Source organism: Cuculus canorus, chromosome 3 (genome assembly GCF_017976375.1).
Source record: "Cuculus canorus isolate bCucCan1 chromosome 3, bCucCan1.pri, whole genome shotgun sequence".
Lineage (NCBI taxonomy): Eukaryota > Metazoa > Chordata > Aves > Cuculiformes > Cuculidae > Cuculus > Cuculus canorus.
In genome coordinates, this window is record NC_071403.1 from 47119432 (window position 1) to 47135296 (window position 15865).

The 15865-nt window shown below is 40.1% G+C and overlaps 1 protein-coding gene across 1 annotated transcript; it reads right to left on the reverse strand.

Annotated features, from left to right (window-relative positions):
• Positions 1-339: 339 nt before the first annotated feature.
• On the reverse strand, positions 340-15851 carry ADAT2 (adenosine deaminase tRNA specific 2). The gene is made up of 6 exons (XM_054063399.1): positions 15660-15851; positions 14240-14344; positions 7778-7928; positions 7111-7217; positions 5337-5409; positions 340-5217 (listed from the first exon to the last, which is right to left on the reverse strand). The coding sequence occupies exons 1-6, from the start codon at positions 15714-15716 to the stop codon at positions 5177-5179; spliced, it is 534 nt and encodes a 177-aa protein (XP_053919374.1). The 5' UTR covers positions 15717-15851; the 3' UTR covers positions 340-5176.
• Positions 15852-15865: the final 14 nt, after the last annotated feature.

Below are 15865 nucleotides of genomic sequence, written 5' to 3' on the forward strand. Positions count from 1 at the left end.
AATTTGTTAAGATTTTTTTTTTTTCCCCCAAGAGAAGCATGGTTTGTGGGGAGATGATATATACAACAGGTACTGACTTATTTTCATTTCACTTCCATTAGGTGTGTGGAAAAAGCTAGTAAGCTTTTGAGCATGGTGTCCCTACAGCTGGTTGCTGAAAAGCTTGCCTGCTTTTCCTGACTGTCATTTGGCTTAATAAAATATATTGGCTCTCCCTGCAAATCTTGTTTCTCTTATACAATATGGCTGCAGAGATAATGGCAGTTGTTTATATCCTCACAAATTAATGTGGCTGCAGTGGTTACCTCCCTCCCAGACTTCAAAAGAGAAAGTAGGAATGAAAGTCATGAGAAGTGTCAATTTTTATTACACTGCTCTCTTGCATGCAGAAAAAGCTCCAAAGGGTAGAGAAGTGCCACTATGAGCCTTCCCTTGTACGTTAATGTGAAAACCCGACACCATGAAAATTGGTGCCCAGGCAATTTCCCATCCAAGAGTTCTAGGATCTGAGTCACTTCCTAATTTCAGAAGTTCTCCTTGCTTTATCCAGCAACACGGGCAGCCCCCACGAGTGCCACAGTAACTGAGGTCAGTGCGTTGCTCTTCAGCCAGAAAGCAGCAACAAGCCCAAGGCACTGCCCCTCGGAAGGGCAGAGTTAATTTTACCACACTAAACATTCATGTCTACAGACCCCTTCATTTTTTTTCTTTTAAAATCACTTGTTTCTTTTAAAAAGACAAAAGGAAGTCACCATGTGAAAACATCACTATGGAAACATCACCGGGCTCACTTGTACTTGCCTGCCAAGTGACTACCTAACTGAAGTTTTACAACCTATTGGATCATTGTTGGCCATCTGCTTCAAACTTCTCCGAACTCCTCATTTCCCTGAAAAGTTCATTTTTAGAAAGGAAGGACGAGGACACAAGGGGAGAATCCAGCATTCTTGGCTAGCACAGAGCTATTGTCAAAAAGGAAGATAAACTCACTTTGGGGCAGCCCCTTAAAAAGACAAAGAGCCGCATTTGCAAAGCAATTTCATAGAAAATACCTCATTTCTAGATGCACTTTAACGATAGCATAATATTGGAAGCCACAAGGCAAAACAAATAAACAGCTGCCTCTAGTACTCTCGCCTTAATTGTCTTCCTCTCCCCTTCTCTCATTTAGTGTCAAATGTATTTTCTTCTAAAATGTAACAGTTACTGCCTACACTGGAGCTGTTGGCTGCAGGCTCCCCAGCCTTGCTCCAAATAAAACACAGAAATAGATTTCCTGCCAAGCACTGGGGAAGTTTGAAGACTTCAGTTTTGAAAAATATAATCTTTTTATCAGCGCCCTAAGCCTGCCAAAGGTAATTATGGGCCACGGCACATTTACATTAATGCATAGGACCTACAGACATTTCAAAAGCTTAATGGAGAAACTCCATAAATGTACACACTGAAAAATAAATTAATTAAATTAAACTGTCATGTAAAGATATCACTTAATTTCGCAGAGCGGAAGGCACTCTTAATGGGAATTGAATGGATCGGTGAGCATTTCAAAACCCAAAGCTATAATTTAAATTCTGGCTCTCCTCTAGTGTGCAAGTCACAAGACATATTTATTATAGCCTTAGATTGTCAATTGTAATCGGTTTAGCAGAGACAACGCTGTGTTGTTTTGCTTCCTTGCCCTCCTAGCTGGTTCAATATATTTTCATGTCAGACTATCGACAAGCAAACCAAAGGCTGAAATAAAATCATGCTTGCCTCTGATGAACTGGCAAAAACACAGTTCAAGGTAAACCTAATGCTAAACTCTATGTATTTATTTACCAAGCAGCAAGACAAAAATGGTGATGTGAAGCATTTAAACTTCTTCAAACAAACCAGTTGACTATATTTATGTTGCCCTTGAGGCCTGCTATGTGGCAACAGAGACACAAATAGCTAAAAATAAATAAAAGCACTGTGAAAAGGAATAGCATAATTTATAAGCCACTGTTCCGAGTTTTCTAGGCAGTAACAATTAAAGTTGTTGCTCTCAACACTCTTGTAGGGCTAGAGCCAAAGTTCTAGACCTAGGTCCCCAGCAAGCAGACATTAATGCTTCTTCCAGCCTGTGCAACCCATCAGCTCTTGATTCACAGGGTGCCTCTGGCATGGTTTGCTGCACGACTTTATTTGGGAGCAAGTTACAAACCAAGCCTATGCCTCCACAGTCATGTCAACTGTCTGCTCCTCGCTCAATAAGCATTCCCAGAACAGTTCAGTTCTTTTTCTCACATTCTTCTTTCTGTATTCTCCAATTCTCTTTCTTGCTAAATTTAATTTATGATCTGGAGCACTGAAATTGGTCGGCTCACTGGGATATAACTGTCCTGGCTGCCCTCCTGCCTTCTTCCAGCCCCTGTGTTGAGTTTAGCAATGGAGATGTTTCTCTGAGCCTGAACTTAAGAGTCCTCTGCCGAGGATCACCGTAATTTCTTGTGGAGCACTCAAGTTTGTGAATCCGACTCTAACCAGCGCTGATGAACTCAAAGTTAGGAACAGCTGCAGCACATCAGACAGGGACAACTGCCCCAGGCGCGCACAGCTCTGAGGGCTCCTGCCGCCAGAGCTGCTTCTACCATGGGGGGAGCCTGGCCATTTGCAGGGAGGGAGGACAGCACTGCCAGGGGGAGAGAAGAGGACATGGCTCCGTGTGTGCCTGCTGTCTAGATGCTGTGCCATGGTTCTGATGAGTGGCTTGTCTCCAAACACAAGTCAATTTCTTTCTTTTATAAAACTACCTGTGTATCCGCATTTGTTCTTACTCACACAAGTAATAGGATTTTAAGGAGAATAGGCTACATCTTCACTTCCAGTGTAATCTTTTAGCAGTTTGTTCCCCAAGCTAATTATTATAATTAAAAAATCCACACATCCACATGCGCCCCTTAATACTAGATGGGTTTTTTTTTGCTCACACATTACACGACATAGTAAACAGAAGCATCTCTTACAATCTTTCTATAACACAATAGTTTTTAGCTTCCTACACTATTCCTCTTTCATGCCCCTTTTCTAAGATGCAGACCATTACCCTTGATCACTCACAAGAGATTTTATTTGTTACCCTCTTCACTCTCCTTTGGCTTTCAGTGGGACTTAAACTGCTTTCTAAGTGGCAGGATACCACCTACTGCTGTTACAAAATATTTCTGTTCCACTTGTAAGGACTGCAGAATTGAACACAGCTTTTAAAAAGTGTTTTGTCCTACTACCAGCAACCTTTCTACTAATTTATGTGGCTCCTACTGTCACACTATCCAAACGCTAACCATGTTCTTTGAAAGAAGGCAGCGGAGAAAGAAAGCATTCCTAGCCACTCTGCAGAAGAAGTGCTGAGAGATTCACATCCTGATCTAAAACAGTGTGCAGGCTCCAAATCCTACTGTCACTGACATCAGGGATGAGCCAGAAGTCCAACATTTCCCTTTAATTTGGACTTCAATGACTTCTTCAAGGTATAAGAAAATTATGGTCCAGTTGAGAACTCAATGTATGTATCTGTATAGATAAATAGCTATCTTATATCACCAGCCAAATACCATAACCACAGGTGTGACTGTTTCTTTCCAATAAAGCCACTGCAGTCACTAAAAATGGTCTTTTCCTAAATAGCTTTTCCAGCTTAGCTGTTTGGTTCACGGACTCTCACAGCTGCAAAGCTGATGAAATCTACCAACACTGTCATAACTTCATTTGCTTATGAAAAAGACTCATAGAGTGCTGTAACAGTCAGGAGAATAGGACAGGTCACAGGCATCAGTTAAACAGCTTAAGTCAAAGAAACACTATTTCTAAACTCTAAAAATAGCTATTATGTTAAAAAAACCCTTATTTCTTATGTCACTTTGTAAACAAAAGGTAAATACTCAAAATACAAATTCTAAGCTATTATAAGTAATGATGACAAAACAATGCTTTTAATGCTCTTTTAAAAAACACTTTTGAAAGTATTTATTTGAAATATCTATAAAGGGTTTAATTGTATTGAGTTTTTATAGTCATAGAGTAGTGATATTAATCACTCTTTTACATTAAAAAAAAAGTTCAGGCATTTCTCAAATTCCTGAATATCAGCCAAATAAAGGACAAACAGTTTTATGCTTAAGGTAAGTATCCACTAAGAGGTATATAATCAAGATTGAATTGTACTTGTGTTCTTAATTCATTAGTGGAACTGTAAGGCCCTCTTCTGGATTATATATTACTGCACAGGCAAGCAAAGTGCAAGGAAATGACAAAGCCAACCCATGCTAAGAAAAGATAAACACCTCAAAGACATTTTCTTCATGCTATTACCAATTTCATTTCCTGGTTTTCACATGCATCTGCCCATCTCAGTTACTATAATTTAGTAGCTGAGAACAATTTCAATTTCTCAGTGGATTGTTAATGATAAAGCATTTCTTATGCTAATAATTCATAAGAGGAGTGGACAGTCAGAAGATCTTTGGGCAGTTTCTCCACAACTTTGTACAAAGATGCTGTGCAGCCAAGTGATGCTGGCTTATGCTTATTAGCAAGAGCACACACATTGGCATGTGATTCTGCACAGATACTTGTCTACACATGTGTGTGACCTTCAGAAGTTACGTCTGAAATTTCAGCTTGTGCTAGAGGGATTGTAAAAAAACAATGAAGAACTGCTACAATGGTCTTAAATCTTCAAAGACTGTACAATTCTTTATGTGCCTTTTGATTAAATATAAACACAAAGACTGTGAAGGCCTTACAAATGTAACCTTCCAAGAGTTTTACTTGGATTTACCTAAGCAACATTTACTATTAAGAAGTATGATTCTTCTCCACAAACAGAAGGAAAGAAAATATTCTAGAATATGCTGTACAGAATGGCATGATTTTAATGGCTGTAAATAAGTGGACTCGAACCATAAATTTTCCTCTTTCTAAAGATTAATTTTCTAAAAATTGATTTTCTAAAGATTACTCTTCTGCTTGGTCACATATGATAACAAGAAATCACATAGACAGAACTGCAGAAAGAGGTATCAAGTATCTTATTAGTAAAACAGAACATTAGACATAATTTAATTGGACTGTACATTTTAAAAAAGGACACTGAAAAAACCTTCACGTATCATTTTTTGGTAAGTTTCTGTCTCTCTTCACCGTGGGGCTAATTACGACGGTCCTTTTTCCGTACTTTTGATTTTGGTGCTGCCAAGAAGAAACAGAAAAGGAGAAAAAACCATCACAAGTGAATTACAGTAATGCCAGTGCCAGCATTCTTTTAAATCAGGTTGGGATCAAAATGGATCCATTAATGTGAAACCTACCATTAGGGTTTTCTTGTCTGTAGAAAGCTTTTAACATTTCCACTGCTTCTTTGGCACGATAGCCAGAAATGCACTGTTCAAATTAGAAAGATGTATATGAGCTCATCTGAGAATAATATATTCTATGCTTCACAATAATGCATTAAGTACAGAATAATTGTAAACAATCATACTGCCTATTCCACTAATTTAACATGTACCTTTAACTATTAAGGGGTGACAATACTTTTTCAGGGTGAATACCTCACGTGTTTGAAAAATACTACGTTGAGGCTTAGTAGAATAAATAATTACCCTAATAACTTAAACAGAACAAACTTTCTTAGTAACTTAAATTAATAAGAAAGAAATTGGAGATTGCACAAAAATTTGACTTGTTTCCATATTACTTCATATACTCTTCAAGCACTTGGAATTGTGAGACATACACCTAGGTATCTGCAGATAAGATGCCTATCAGGCAATGTATGTCCACACACCTCTTCTTCACTCCTACCAGTCACATCTCAGGCCTTTTTCGGTCCTTCCAAGATATTTTTCCAGGCCATGAATATTAATGACAAAGTGTTACATCACTAACAATAAATGAATCACCACCCACACTAGAAAATAATGAATTACACCTATACGTCCCACTGCAGTTGCCTACAGAAACAGAGGAAGGATTTGTAGTAGCAAGAATCTCCTCCTTTCTTTCTTCTGAACACAAAGAAATATCAAAACCCACATGCCAATGTTAGCAAATGAACGCTCTTCCAGTACCAATTATACAAATTATTTCAGATCCCAGTGTCGTAAACACCCTGACAGAAAGATGCTTAATATGTTTACACTGGACTTCCAAACAGTATCGTCTTGCTGACTAAAACTCTTCCTGAGCCTTCAGCTTTTAGTGCTTATTTACAATGCTGAAATATATTACTTATTTTTTACATTCATTAAATCATAAACGTTAAGGGTGGAAAAGGACTCCAAGAACCCTAATTTGTGTAAGGTAGGATCATCTACAACTGCATAAAATATAATAAATATAATGCTATAAACTCTCTCTATCTATTTATATGTACAGGTTTATAGGTATACTTGTATAATGCTGTAAAATGTCTAGATTTATGTATCCTACACTTCCATCGAATGCTTGTCCAGCCTTTCTTAAATGACAAAGATGCCTCGTTCTCCCCAGACATTCTGTTCCAATCCTTCAGTACCTTTCCAGTTCAGAAAGTTTGCGGATATCTAAAGGAAATCTCCTCTGCTACTTTTGCAGTCCATATTTATTTCGGGATTTGAACTATAGGAAGTAGATCTAAACTAATACATTTTACCTCATGTATGGATAGACTGTGAGCAAAAATGCAATCATTTCCAGTGGTTCAGCTAAAAACCAGTACCTTAGTAAGCTGCTGTTACTTGGTCTTTATTATGTGTTCGTAATTCCACAGTTTAAAATAAATTTTCCCTCACCTCTTCCTGCAGCACACACTTACTGTTCTATGTATTACACATCTTTTAGAGATATCTATCACAAATATTCTTTCCTTTCCTTTTTGATGCACCCTCCTAAATATTTGAGACTGTCATCAGGCTTTTCCTCCATTTTCTTTAGGTCTTTTTTTTTTTGTTACATTATTTTCTTGTAAAGTTGAGTTTACTTGACTTCTGACCACCTTTTATCCGAGTTCTGCTAAACTGATGCATAACACTGTCGAAGCATAGTAATGAAGCCAGGCATCATACCCTAGCTGAAAAACAAGGAAAACATTTTATAGCTTACTTCAAATGGTTCTCCTGAGTCTACCATATCATCGGATGAGATGCTCAAAACTGAGCCACAGCCTCCAAATCGTTCATTTCGACAGCCGTATACGACACGTGGAATTTATGAGAATGAGTTAAGGTACTAAGTTAAAGCGAAAAGCAAGAGAGAAGTAAAGTAGCCTGATTTAAGTAGTCATTAAATTGCTCTCAAATGTGCTTGTACTTTTCAAATTAAATTAGTCTGCACTACAATTCCTCCCTTATAAAATCAGAACTTACTTCTCAGTAATGTAAGATTGTTGCTGAAGATACACATCCAGCCTCCCTCAGAAAAGAAGAAGCATGAATGCCAAAGCAGAGGCACACAAAGCCACGGTTTACCCTTTGTTGCAACATTGAAAACTGAACTGAGATTAATTAATTTTACATAATAGCAGATACCTCTAAAATGTGTTTTTACATCACTAAGAGAAACCATTGTTTGTCATAACTGTAGCATTTCTCTTTCATTCTTGAGCTTCTCACTATTCACCATGCGGTAACAGGAGGTGGCTGCAGACTCTCAAAGATGGTGCCTCTATTGGCTTTGCCTGAGGGTGTCAAGACTTTCTCTGTGTGCTCAGTGCCAAAACAGTGACATTTTGACATACGGTTTCCCAGCATGTATAAGCATGAAAGGATACTCATCAAGCGCAAGGCAGCTGCACACATGATACAAGGCTCTACAGTTACATACAATACTGAGTGGGCAAACACTTCTGTATAATCTCTGTTGTGTTGCTTGCACCAGTCAAGGACCTGATCGATTGCCACCATTTCTGCATGTCGAGTAGCCTAGGAGATAAAAAGAAATGTTTTATTAAAGTTTGCATTGGTTCACAGCTTTAAGCTTCTTACTTGTATGGATACAATTGAAATAAAATGCAATGTCATAAAATCATTCTTTCAAGTCAAAGGCACAGTGGCCTGACATCTAATTTATTAATAACACAATTATTTTCACTTCTGTTAAAGTAATGTAATGATTTCTTGAGAAGTCTTTTTTCGGCACACCTCTTTGCTAGTTCAAGTTGCAGAAGAATCTTCATGCAGCTGAAACTGCAGAAGAAATACCCAATCCAAGAAAGAACACATTCAACCTCAATCTCATATGCAGCACCCACAAGATCCACAAGCGCAAGCCAGTTTTTATTTCTACCTGTTCCTAAGCAGAAGAACCTGCTCAGAAGTCCTCCTCTCTCTGCTATGCCAGCATAGTAAGACAAAATGTGAAAGCTCTACTTGGGACTTGAGGCACAAACAAAACCCAACAGAATAAGTGATGTAGCCCACTGTGCCTCCAAGAGCAAGAACGCAGGCCAGGTTAATTTCTCTGGAAATAGTAAGAAACTGCTCCTATCAGGTACCTTTTTGTCCCTCTGACTGTGCTGACATGGCATGAAAATGCTCTCAATATACAACGATTTCAGTGTCTTTCTGGAACTGCTTGGCCTCCTGTGCAGCCACAGTATTTTCAGTTTGAATCACGTTTAATGCTGCCTGGGAATGTGTACATGCACAATAAGTCTCTCAAGTAATAGGCAGGGACTGCAGCATATGTCTGATTACAAAAAGACAGAAAAATATTGATTTCTCTTTTTTTAATCTGAGATGACTGAAAGAGGAGTATATCATTGAGGTCACAGCAATATGTATGGCACAAAAATCTGAACCAATAAGTATTGAATTTAATTGCAAAGAGACAAAAACAATCAGTAATGTCCCAGTACTGCTCTGAATGTCTGCAGCAATATGTTTTGCTAACCAAATGTCACAGCAAAAATATTACAAAGTACTAGTTATAGAAGTACTCTCCACATACAAGCTTGATGTTTATTTGAATTAAGGCTGTTAGTATTTTCCTACTACCATACACGAATTTTCCTACCACAATGGACATGAACACCATATTGGCTTTTCGATTCCTGAGCACAAATCAGAAACGTATAAGCAATAAACCTTCACTACTGGAAGAAAACATGCCTCTAACCTATGACTCTGCTTTATACTGAGGACAGCGAGTCACTTTTAGACCTCTGCTGATCTTGGGACTACAAGTTAAAAAAAGCCATGCAGCTGCTGTAGGTCATACAAGACAGCTACGCAAAAGCACTTACATTAATACAGTATATTACTAGACTCCAGTGTATCCACATCTTAATTAATACATACGTGTTTGGTCATCTCACCTCATGAAGACATGGGAACACTAGGACAAATTTACCACAGGGCAAGAAAGGATTATCCAAGGTACAGAACAGTCTTTGTACAGAGACTAACTAGACTACAGCTTTTAATTCACCATATATAGTCATTATTTTTCCAAGTTAAGATGACTACAGTAGAGGTTTATAAAAAATCAAGAAAAATGTGGAAAAGCAAACAGTAAATTGTGATGTATTATTTCTCATAGAGAGCAGGCACCCAATGAAATTATCAGGCAGCAGATTTAAAACAAACAAAAGGAAGTACTCTTTCACAAAGCACATAATTAAATCGTGGAACTCATTGCCACAGGATGCCATGGAAGCCAAAACCATAAATGAGTTCAAAAAGGGTTTAGACAAATTCACGGAGGATATGTGCACAGACAGCAATCAGAAACAATGATCCAGATATGGTCTTGGGCTCTGGAAATCCCTAAGCTATGCACTTTCAGATGTGGAGAAGATATGCAAGGGGAAAGTTTACACTACTCTCTTGCTGTTTCTTGAGCTCCTTCCAGAAGAATCTGCTAAAGATCCCTCTTAAAGACAAGGTATGGCTGGAAAACCAACTTTCCAGGTCTGTCTTAAGATTTTATTTCATATTGAGCTGTGACTAAATAGTCTTTTATTGACTCAGTGTGTGTAAATTACAAAAAACGATTATTTTCATTTTGAGTCACTGACTCAATTCATAAGCCTCTATAAACCCCTATTATTTAAGTTCCCAAATCTTACACATATTTTAAAGTCAAGAAAACAAAAGCATGTAAGAGTAGCAAGGGAAAAAGAGAGTTGTTAGAGAGTGGCAAATAGTGTTCCAAGGAAAAATTATTTGAAGCTGACAGCAGTCAGCAAAAAAGCCTTGCCAAATTCTTAAAATAGTGCCCCAAACTGTGGCAAATGTTTTATAAACAAATAAAGATAACATCACTGTGTTGAAAAGCTCACCTTCTAAATCTCAGACCAGAATTAACAAGTGAGAGTAAAGGTGATCACAGCTCAATGTCCTACCTTACCTTGTGGCTTGCAAGATGATCTGGGCAAAAATACGTGCTACAATGACCCAACAAAGGAGATAACAAAGAGGAGAAGTCTGCATGTATTAACAAAGGATCTAAGACAGAGAGCATTTTAGCGGCAAGTGAATGATTGCACCACACATAGGAATAAGATGCCAAAATAAAGGTTTCTATTTGAGAAGGGTCACATATAATGAAGAAAATTTTCAGGCTGGTGTGAGGTAAGACTGTGAACAAGCAAGCATGGGAGCTGCCGGAGGGAATACAGTACTGGCACAAGCTTGTGAACGTACCACCAGGCTGTTGAAAACAAATGCCTGTTTTACACAAACATTGGTTGCACTATTGCTCAATGAATACAAGTAATGACATGTCTAGCTATTTTGAAATACTGATGCCACAACCATGTTCCTAAGACAAACCTCAAATAAAACAAATACAGCTGAATATAAGCCTCCTTCTTCCATAGCAACTTTTCCACAATAATGTGATGATGATCAATAATTTTGCATATAACTTCCGCAGAGTAAATGGTAGCATCTCTGATATTAATGTGTTCTCCTATGGGCACACAGGGCAGAAAAAAAGTATGCAGGGTGGCTGGAGACAGACTGCAAAAATGGGAAAGGTCTCAGCAAGTAAATTGATTTTCCAAAATTACATTTTAGGACCAGAATGAAAGAGAACATAAAGATGACACTACCTGCTCCTAACACCCATCAGTTAGATCAGAAGATGCAAGGACTTACTTAAGGAGAAGATGGAATTTATTTCACATAAAGCCTAGTGACAAGGGCAGAATTGTAGGGAAGGGCTGCATATCAAATTGGATAAATGATCATATTTTAAAAGCAAAAGGAAAGTTCTGAAGGAGTAGAAAAAGCCATTATATTATAAAGCTACACTTTGGAGGTCAGAAAGTGAAGGCTTTTTTCTAGCAAGCTTGCAAAACAAATTGTATAAACAGTAAAAATACCTTGAGACAAAACACATGAAAAAGGGGATAAAACTACTACAGCTACCTTGGACTGAGATGAGGCTGAAATATAATTACAGCACTATGCCAAACCAGAATTAACATTTTTCCTTGTCAATAAAGATGATGTGGAGAATGTAGCCAAAAGGCAGAATAAGAGTATGAAAGGCATAAATTATAGCATACGATATACAGAATTAGGACTTTCAAATTATGAAATTGCCTAGGGCATAGGAGAGGGGTGAGGGGCAAAACTTCTAAGTTTACAGATCATCTCCATCAGAAAAATACTAAAGAACTTCTGCATGAGGCTACCAATCTCACAGCAATGCTTTTAATACATCAAGGAGGAGTACCACACAACTGAAATTTGTCAGAGCAAACACAGTCACTGTAATGAAAAACAGGAAGGACATAACAATCCTGACGTCTACAGATCCAGGACAGTCCAGATCCAATAGCAAAACAGGCCACAAAATAAACTTTGAAGGTAATATTATAAGGACTAGTTTATACAAGGAAAAATAAGACAAAATACAATGTGTATTTACATAAGATAATTGACACTAAAATAACTTGGTAACTTTCTTTGACAAATGTTTTTTCTAGGCAAGAGAAACACCAGTCTCATCTCTCTGGACTTCTACAATGTATCTGGCACAGTCCAACATGTGAAATTATTGTCAGTCTATGGAAAACAGTATAGCACGAGAATGTAAGGTCAGCAAGCAAAGAAGAGAAGTTGCATTGAAAGGGGAAACATAACCACAGAACGGTTTGGGATGCAAGGAACATTGAAGATCATCCAGTTCCAACTACCCTGCCATGAGCAGGGACACCTCCCACCAGACCAGTCAGCTCAAGGCCCCATCCAGCCTAGTGTTGAACACTTCAGGGATGGGGCATCCACTACTTCCCTGGGCAACCCGTGCCAGTGCCTCACCACCCTCATCGTGAAGAATCTCTTCCTAAGATCTAATCTAAAGCTACTCTCTTTCAATTTAAAGTCATCACCCCTTTTCGTATCACCACGTCCTTGTAAAAAGTCCCTTTCCAAGTTTCTTGTAGGCCCCCTTCAGGTACCAGAAGGTCGCTATAAGGCGTCCCTGGGCCTTCTCTTCTCCAGGGTGAATAACCTCAGCTCTCTTAGCCTCTCCTCACAGGAGAAGTGCTCCAGCCCTCTAATCGTCTTCATTATTTGTCCAGAGGGAACAAAGGAAAAAAGATGCTCAAAGATGATTTTGCTTAAATGTTTTCAGTTGTGACATTGTCATTAACTGGAGAAACATCTACAGAAAACAGTTAAATATGTGATGACTTTCATCACGGGGAAGAAATCATCAGAAGAGACTAAGTCAGAGAGTCACTCAGAGGTGGATGGCCCTAGAGATCGGAGTAAAAAAAAATCAAAACAAGAAATGAAGAATAATAACACAGCATTAAAGACCAAAGAAGCTCCAGAAAACAGGTGGACTTACTTCCAGGGAGAATAAGCAGTATTATTATTATCAAACAAGGCACAAGAAAAAGCCCATCTCAAATAAAGTATACAGTTCTGGTTAAGTGAATTCAAGAAAGATGAATCCAAGCTGGAAAGAATATATACAACAATAATTAGAATGAAAACGGAAAGAAAGCCTGTCTTCTGACAGAAGACTAAACAGTTGGCTTGAGGAAAATGGGAAAAAACAAAAGCCAAAAGGGAATATGGCTTAAAATACATCCAAGCTATGTAAAATAATGGGCGATGCTGGTGTAAAAACAGAAAGATATAAACAGACCATAAAAAGTTTAAAGCTGGATATAAGATGTTTTCTAGCCGTCTGAGGAATGATGTTCTGGAGAAGTCCTCCAATATGAAGTGGGACAAGAAATTAATTTTAAAACAGATGTTGACAAATTTATGATGTCTGCTGGAACTGCCTCAATGGTTCAAGTGGTTTGTGTTTTTTTCTCCCCAAGATTGTCCCTAAATAATGCCAGAAATTGTTAGAAGAAAACTAAAAACAATTTCCTGCATTCACATTTTCCAGTAAGTGCCTCTTTCAGGCTCACATTTTCTTTTAGACTATACAGATCAATTAAACATCTGATACAAAATTTAGAAGCACTAAGTACCCAGCATTTCCAATTATTATAATATAAGCAATTACGAAAACTGAGTCACAAAACAACTGAAACTTGAGCTAAACAGAAAATGTAAAAATGCTTGGCTTTCAAAGATATTAACAGTTTACTGTTTGCAAAATGCAACAGAATTTTTAAAATCAGGCTGCTTGGATTAAAGTTCATACCTCCAGACAACCCTGATGTTAACACCAAAAGCAAAAGCTTCCAAAAAAACTGATTCTGATTTTGTTACATTCTGCCTGTTTGTTAATGTGTGAATTTTACACAGAAAGAATACCTCTAGCATAATTTTCCCTGTTTCCTTCGAAAGAGTGTTTACTTGGTTTAACTTGAGATGCCTAGCTTCTGTCATCTGGATTTCTTGAGTTGTATTAATTATCTTAATACACTATCAATTGTCCTGTACCACAAATTTGTATAATGATTCATCTTTTCTGTTACATTTTTGAGCTTAAAGAAATCATTTTCACTGTTTATAATATTCTTAGATTTGAGACATCTAATATAAGTTACAGCCAGATCCTGCAATCAGATCCATTTGTGCAAAACTTCCAGTTGCACAAAATCCTTTGTGGCTTTAACAGATCTCTCAGCAGGGGCAAGATCTAATTTGATGGATAAAATTGCAAGCATCAGGTCTAAAATTTACAGGCAATTGTTCAAAGGAACAATTTTTTAAACTAGATGTGAGATTTTGTTAACCTAGATATTCTCTAACTCAGTATGACTTCCCAGCTCCTTGCCTTCCCCCTGCCTCTTCCAAAATGAACTCACGTTTTTTGTCTCGTTGACCTCGTTCCTTCCCCTCCCAATGACTTCGCCGTGGTGAACCAGGAGGCAGCCGACAGGAACCTCCCCCTTCTCCAGGGCCTCTTTAGCCTGCGGGAGAAACGCAGACAAAACAGAAGGGACAGGGCGACATGAACACGAGCCAGTGGTGTGCCCTGGGGTGCATCCAGCATGGCATCACCCCCCGAGGCAGGAGGGGATTGCCCTGCTCTTATACCAAGATTTGAGACCCCTCTTGGAGTACTGTGTCCGGTTCTGGAATCCTCAACATAAGAAAGATGTGGAGCTGTTGGAACAGGTCCAGAGAACTACAAAGATGATCAGAGGGCTGGAGCACTTCCCATATGAGGACAGGCTGAGAGAGTTGGGGTTGTTCAGCCTGGAGAAAAGAAGGCTCTGAGGAGATCGTATAGCGACCTTCCAGTACCTGAAGGGGCTACAGGAAAGCTGGGGAGGGACTGTTCACAAAGTCTTGTAGCGATAGGACATGGGGCAATGGGTATAAACCAGAGAGGGGCAGATTTAGACTAGCCATAAGGAAGAACTTTTTACCATGAGAGTGGTGAGGCACTGGCACAGGTTGCCCAGGGAAGCTGTGGGTGCCCCATCCCTGGAGGTGTTCAAGGCCAGGTTGGATGGGGCCTTGGGCAGCCTGATCGAGTGGGAGGTGTCCCCGCCCATGGCAGGGGGGTTGGAATTGGATGATCTTTAGGGTACCTTCCAAGCCAAACTATTCTATGATTCTCTGCTTCACACTGGTGCAGCCCCACCGTGAGTGCTGGGTGCAGTTCTGGATGCCGCAGTGTAAAAAGGAAGTAAAGCTACTGGAGAGCGTCCAGAGGAGGGACACAGGTTGTTGAAGAGCCTAGAAGGGAAGTCCTATGAGGAGCGGCTGAAGTCACTCGGTCTGTCCGGCCTGGAGGAGGCTGAGCAGGGACCTCATAGCAGTCACTGCTTCCTCGCAAGGGGAGGAGAAGCAGGCGCTGATCCCTTCTGTCTGGTGACCAACGACAGGACCCGAGGGAATGGCAGGAAGATATGCCGGGGGGGTTAGGCTGGATGTGAGGAAAAGGTTCTTCCCTCCGAGGGTGGCACAACGCTGGAACAGCTGTCCAGGGAAGCAGCGATGATGCTAAGCCTGGCAATGTCCAAAGAGGCGTTTGGACACCGCCCCCAGACACACGGGGTGAACGCTGGGGCTGTCCCAGGCAGGGGCAGGAGCTGGACTCCATAATCCCAGTGGGTCTCTTCCAGCTCGGGTCGTTCTGTGCTTCTACATTTCTGTGAAAACGTCTCCTGCGGGAGGCCTGAGCCAGGCTTTGGCAACCTCCCCCTCCCCCACGGGCCATCCCGCACCACACCGGGCCGGGAGGGGCAGAGTAAGCCCCCTCCCGCCCGCACTGACCATGTCCATGGCCTGGTCCATCCACGCCAACACCTCCTCCTCCCCTGCCGCCTCCATGCCGGGCCCGGCGGCGCGCGGGCGATGTTTCCGGGGGGACGCGGGCACCGAGGGGCACGGTGTCTTGCGCGCAAAGGGTATTTCCGCGTTGGGGCGGGCACTGAGTAGCACCGCGTCCTGCGCGCGGGAGGGTGTTTCCGGGGGTGGGG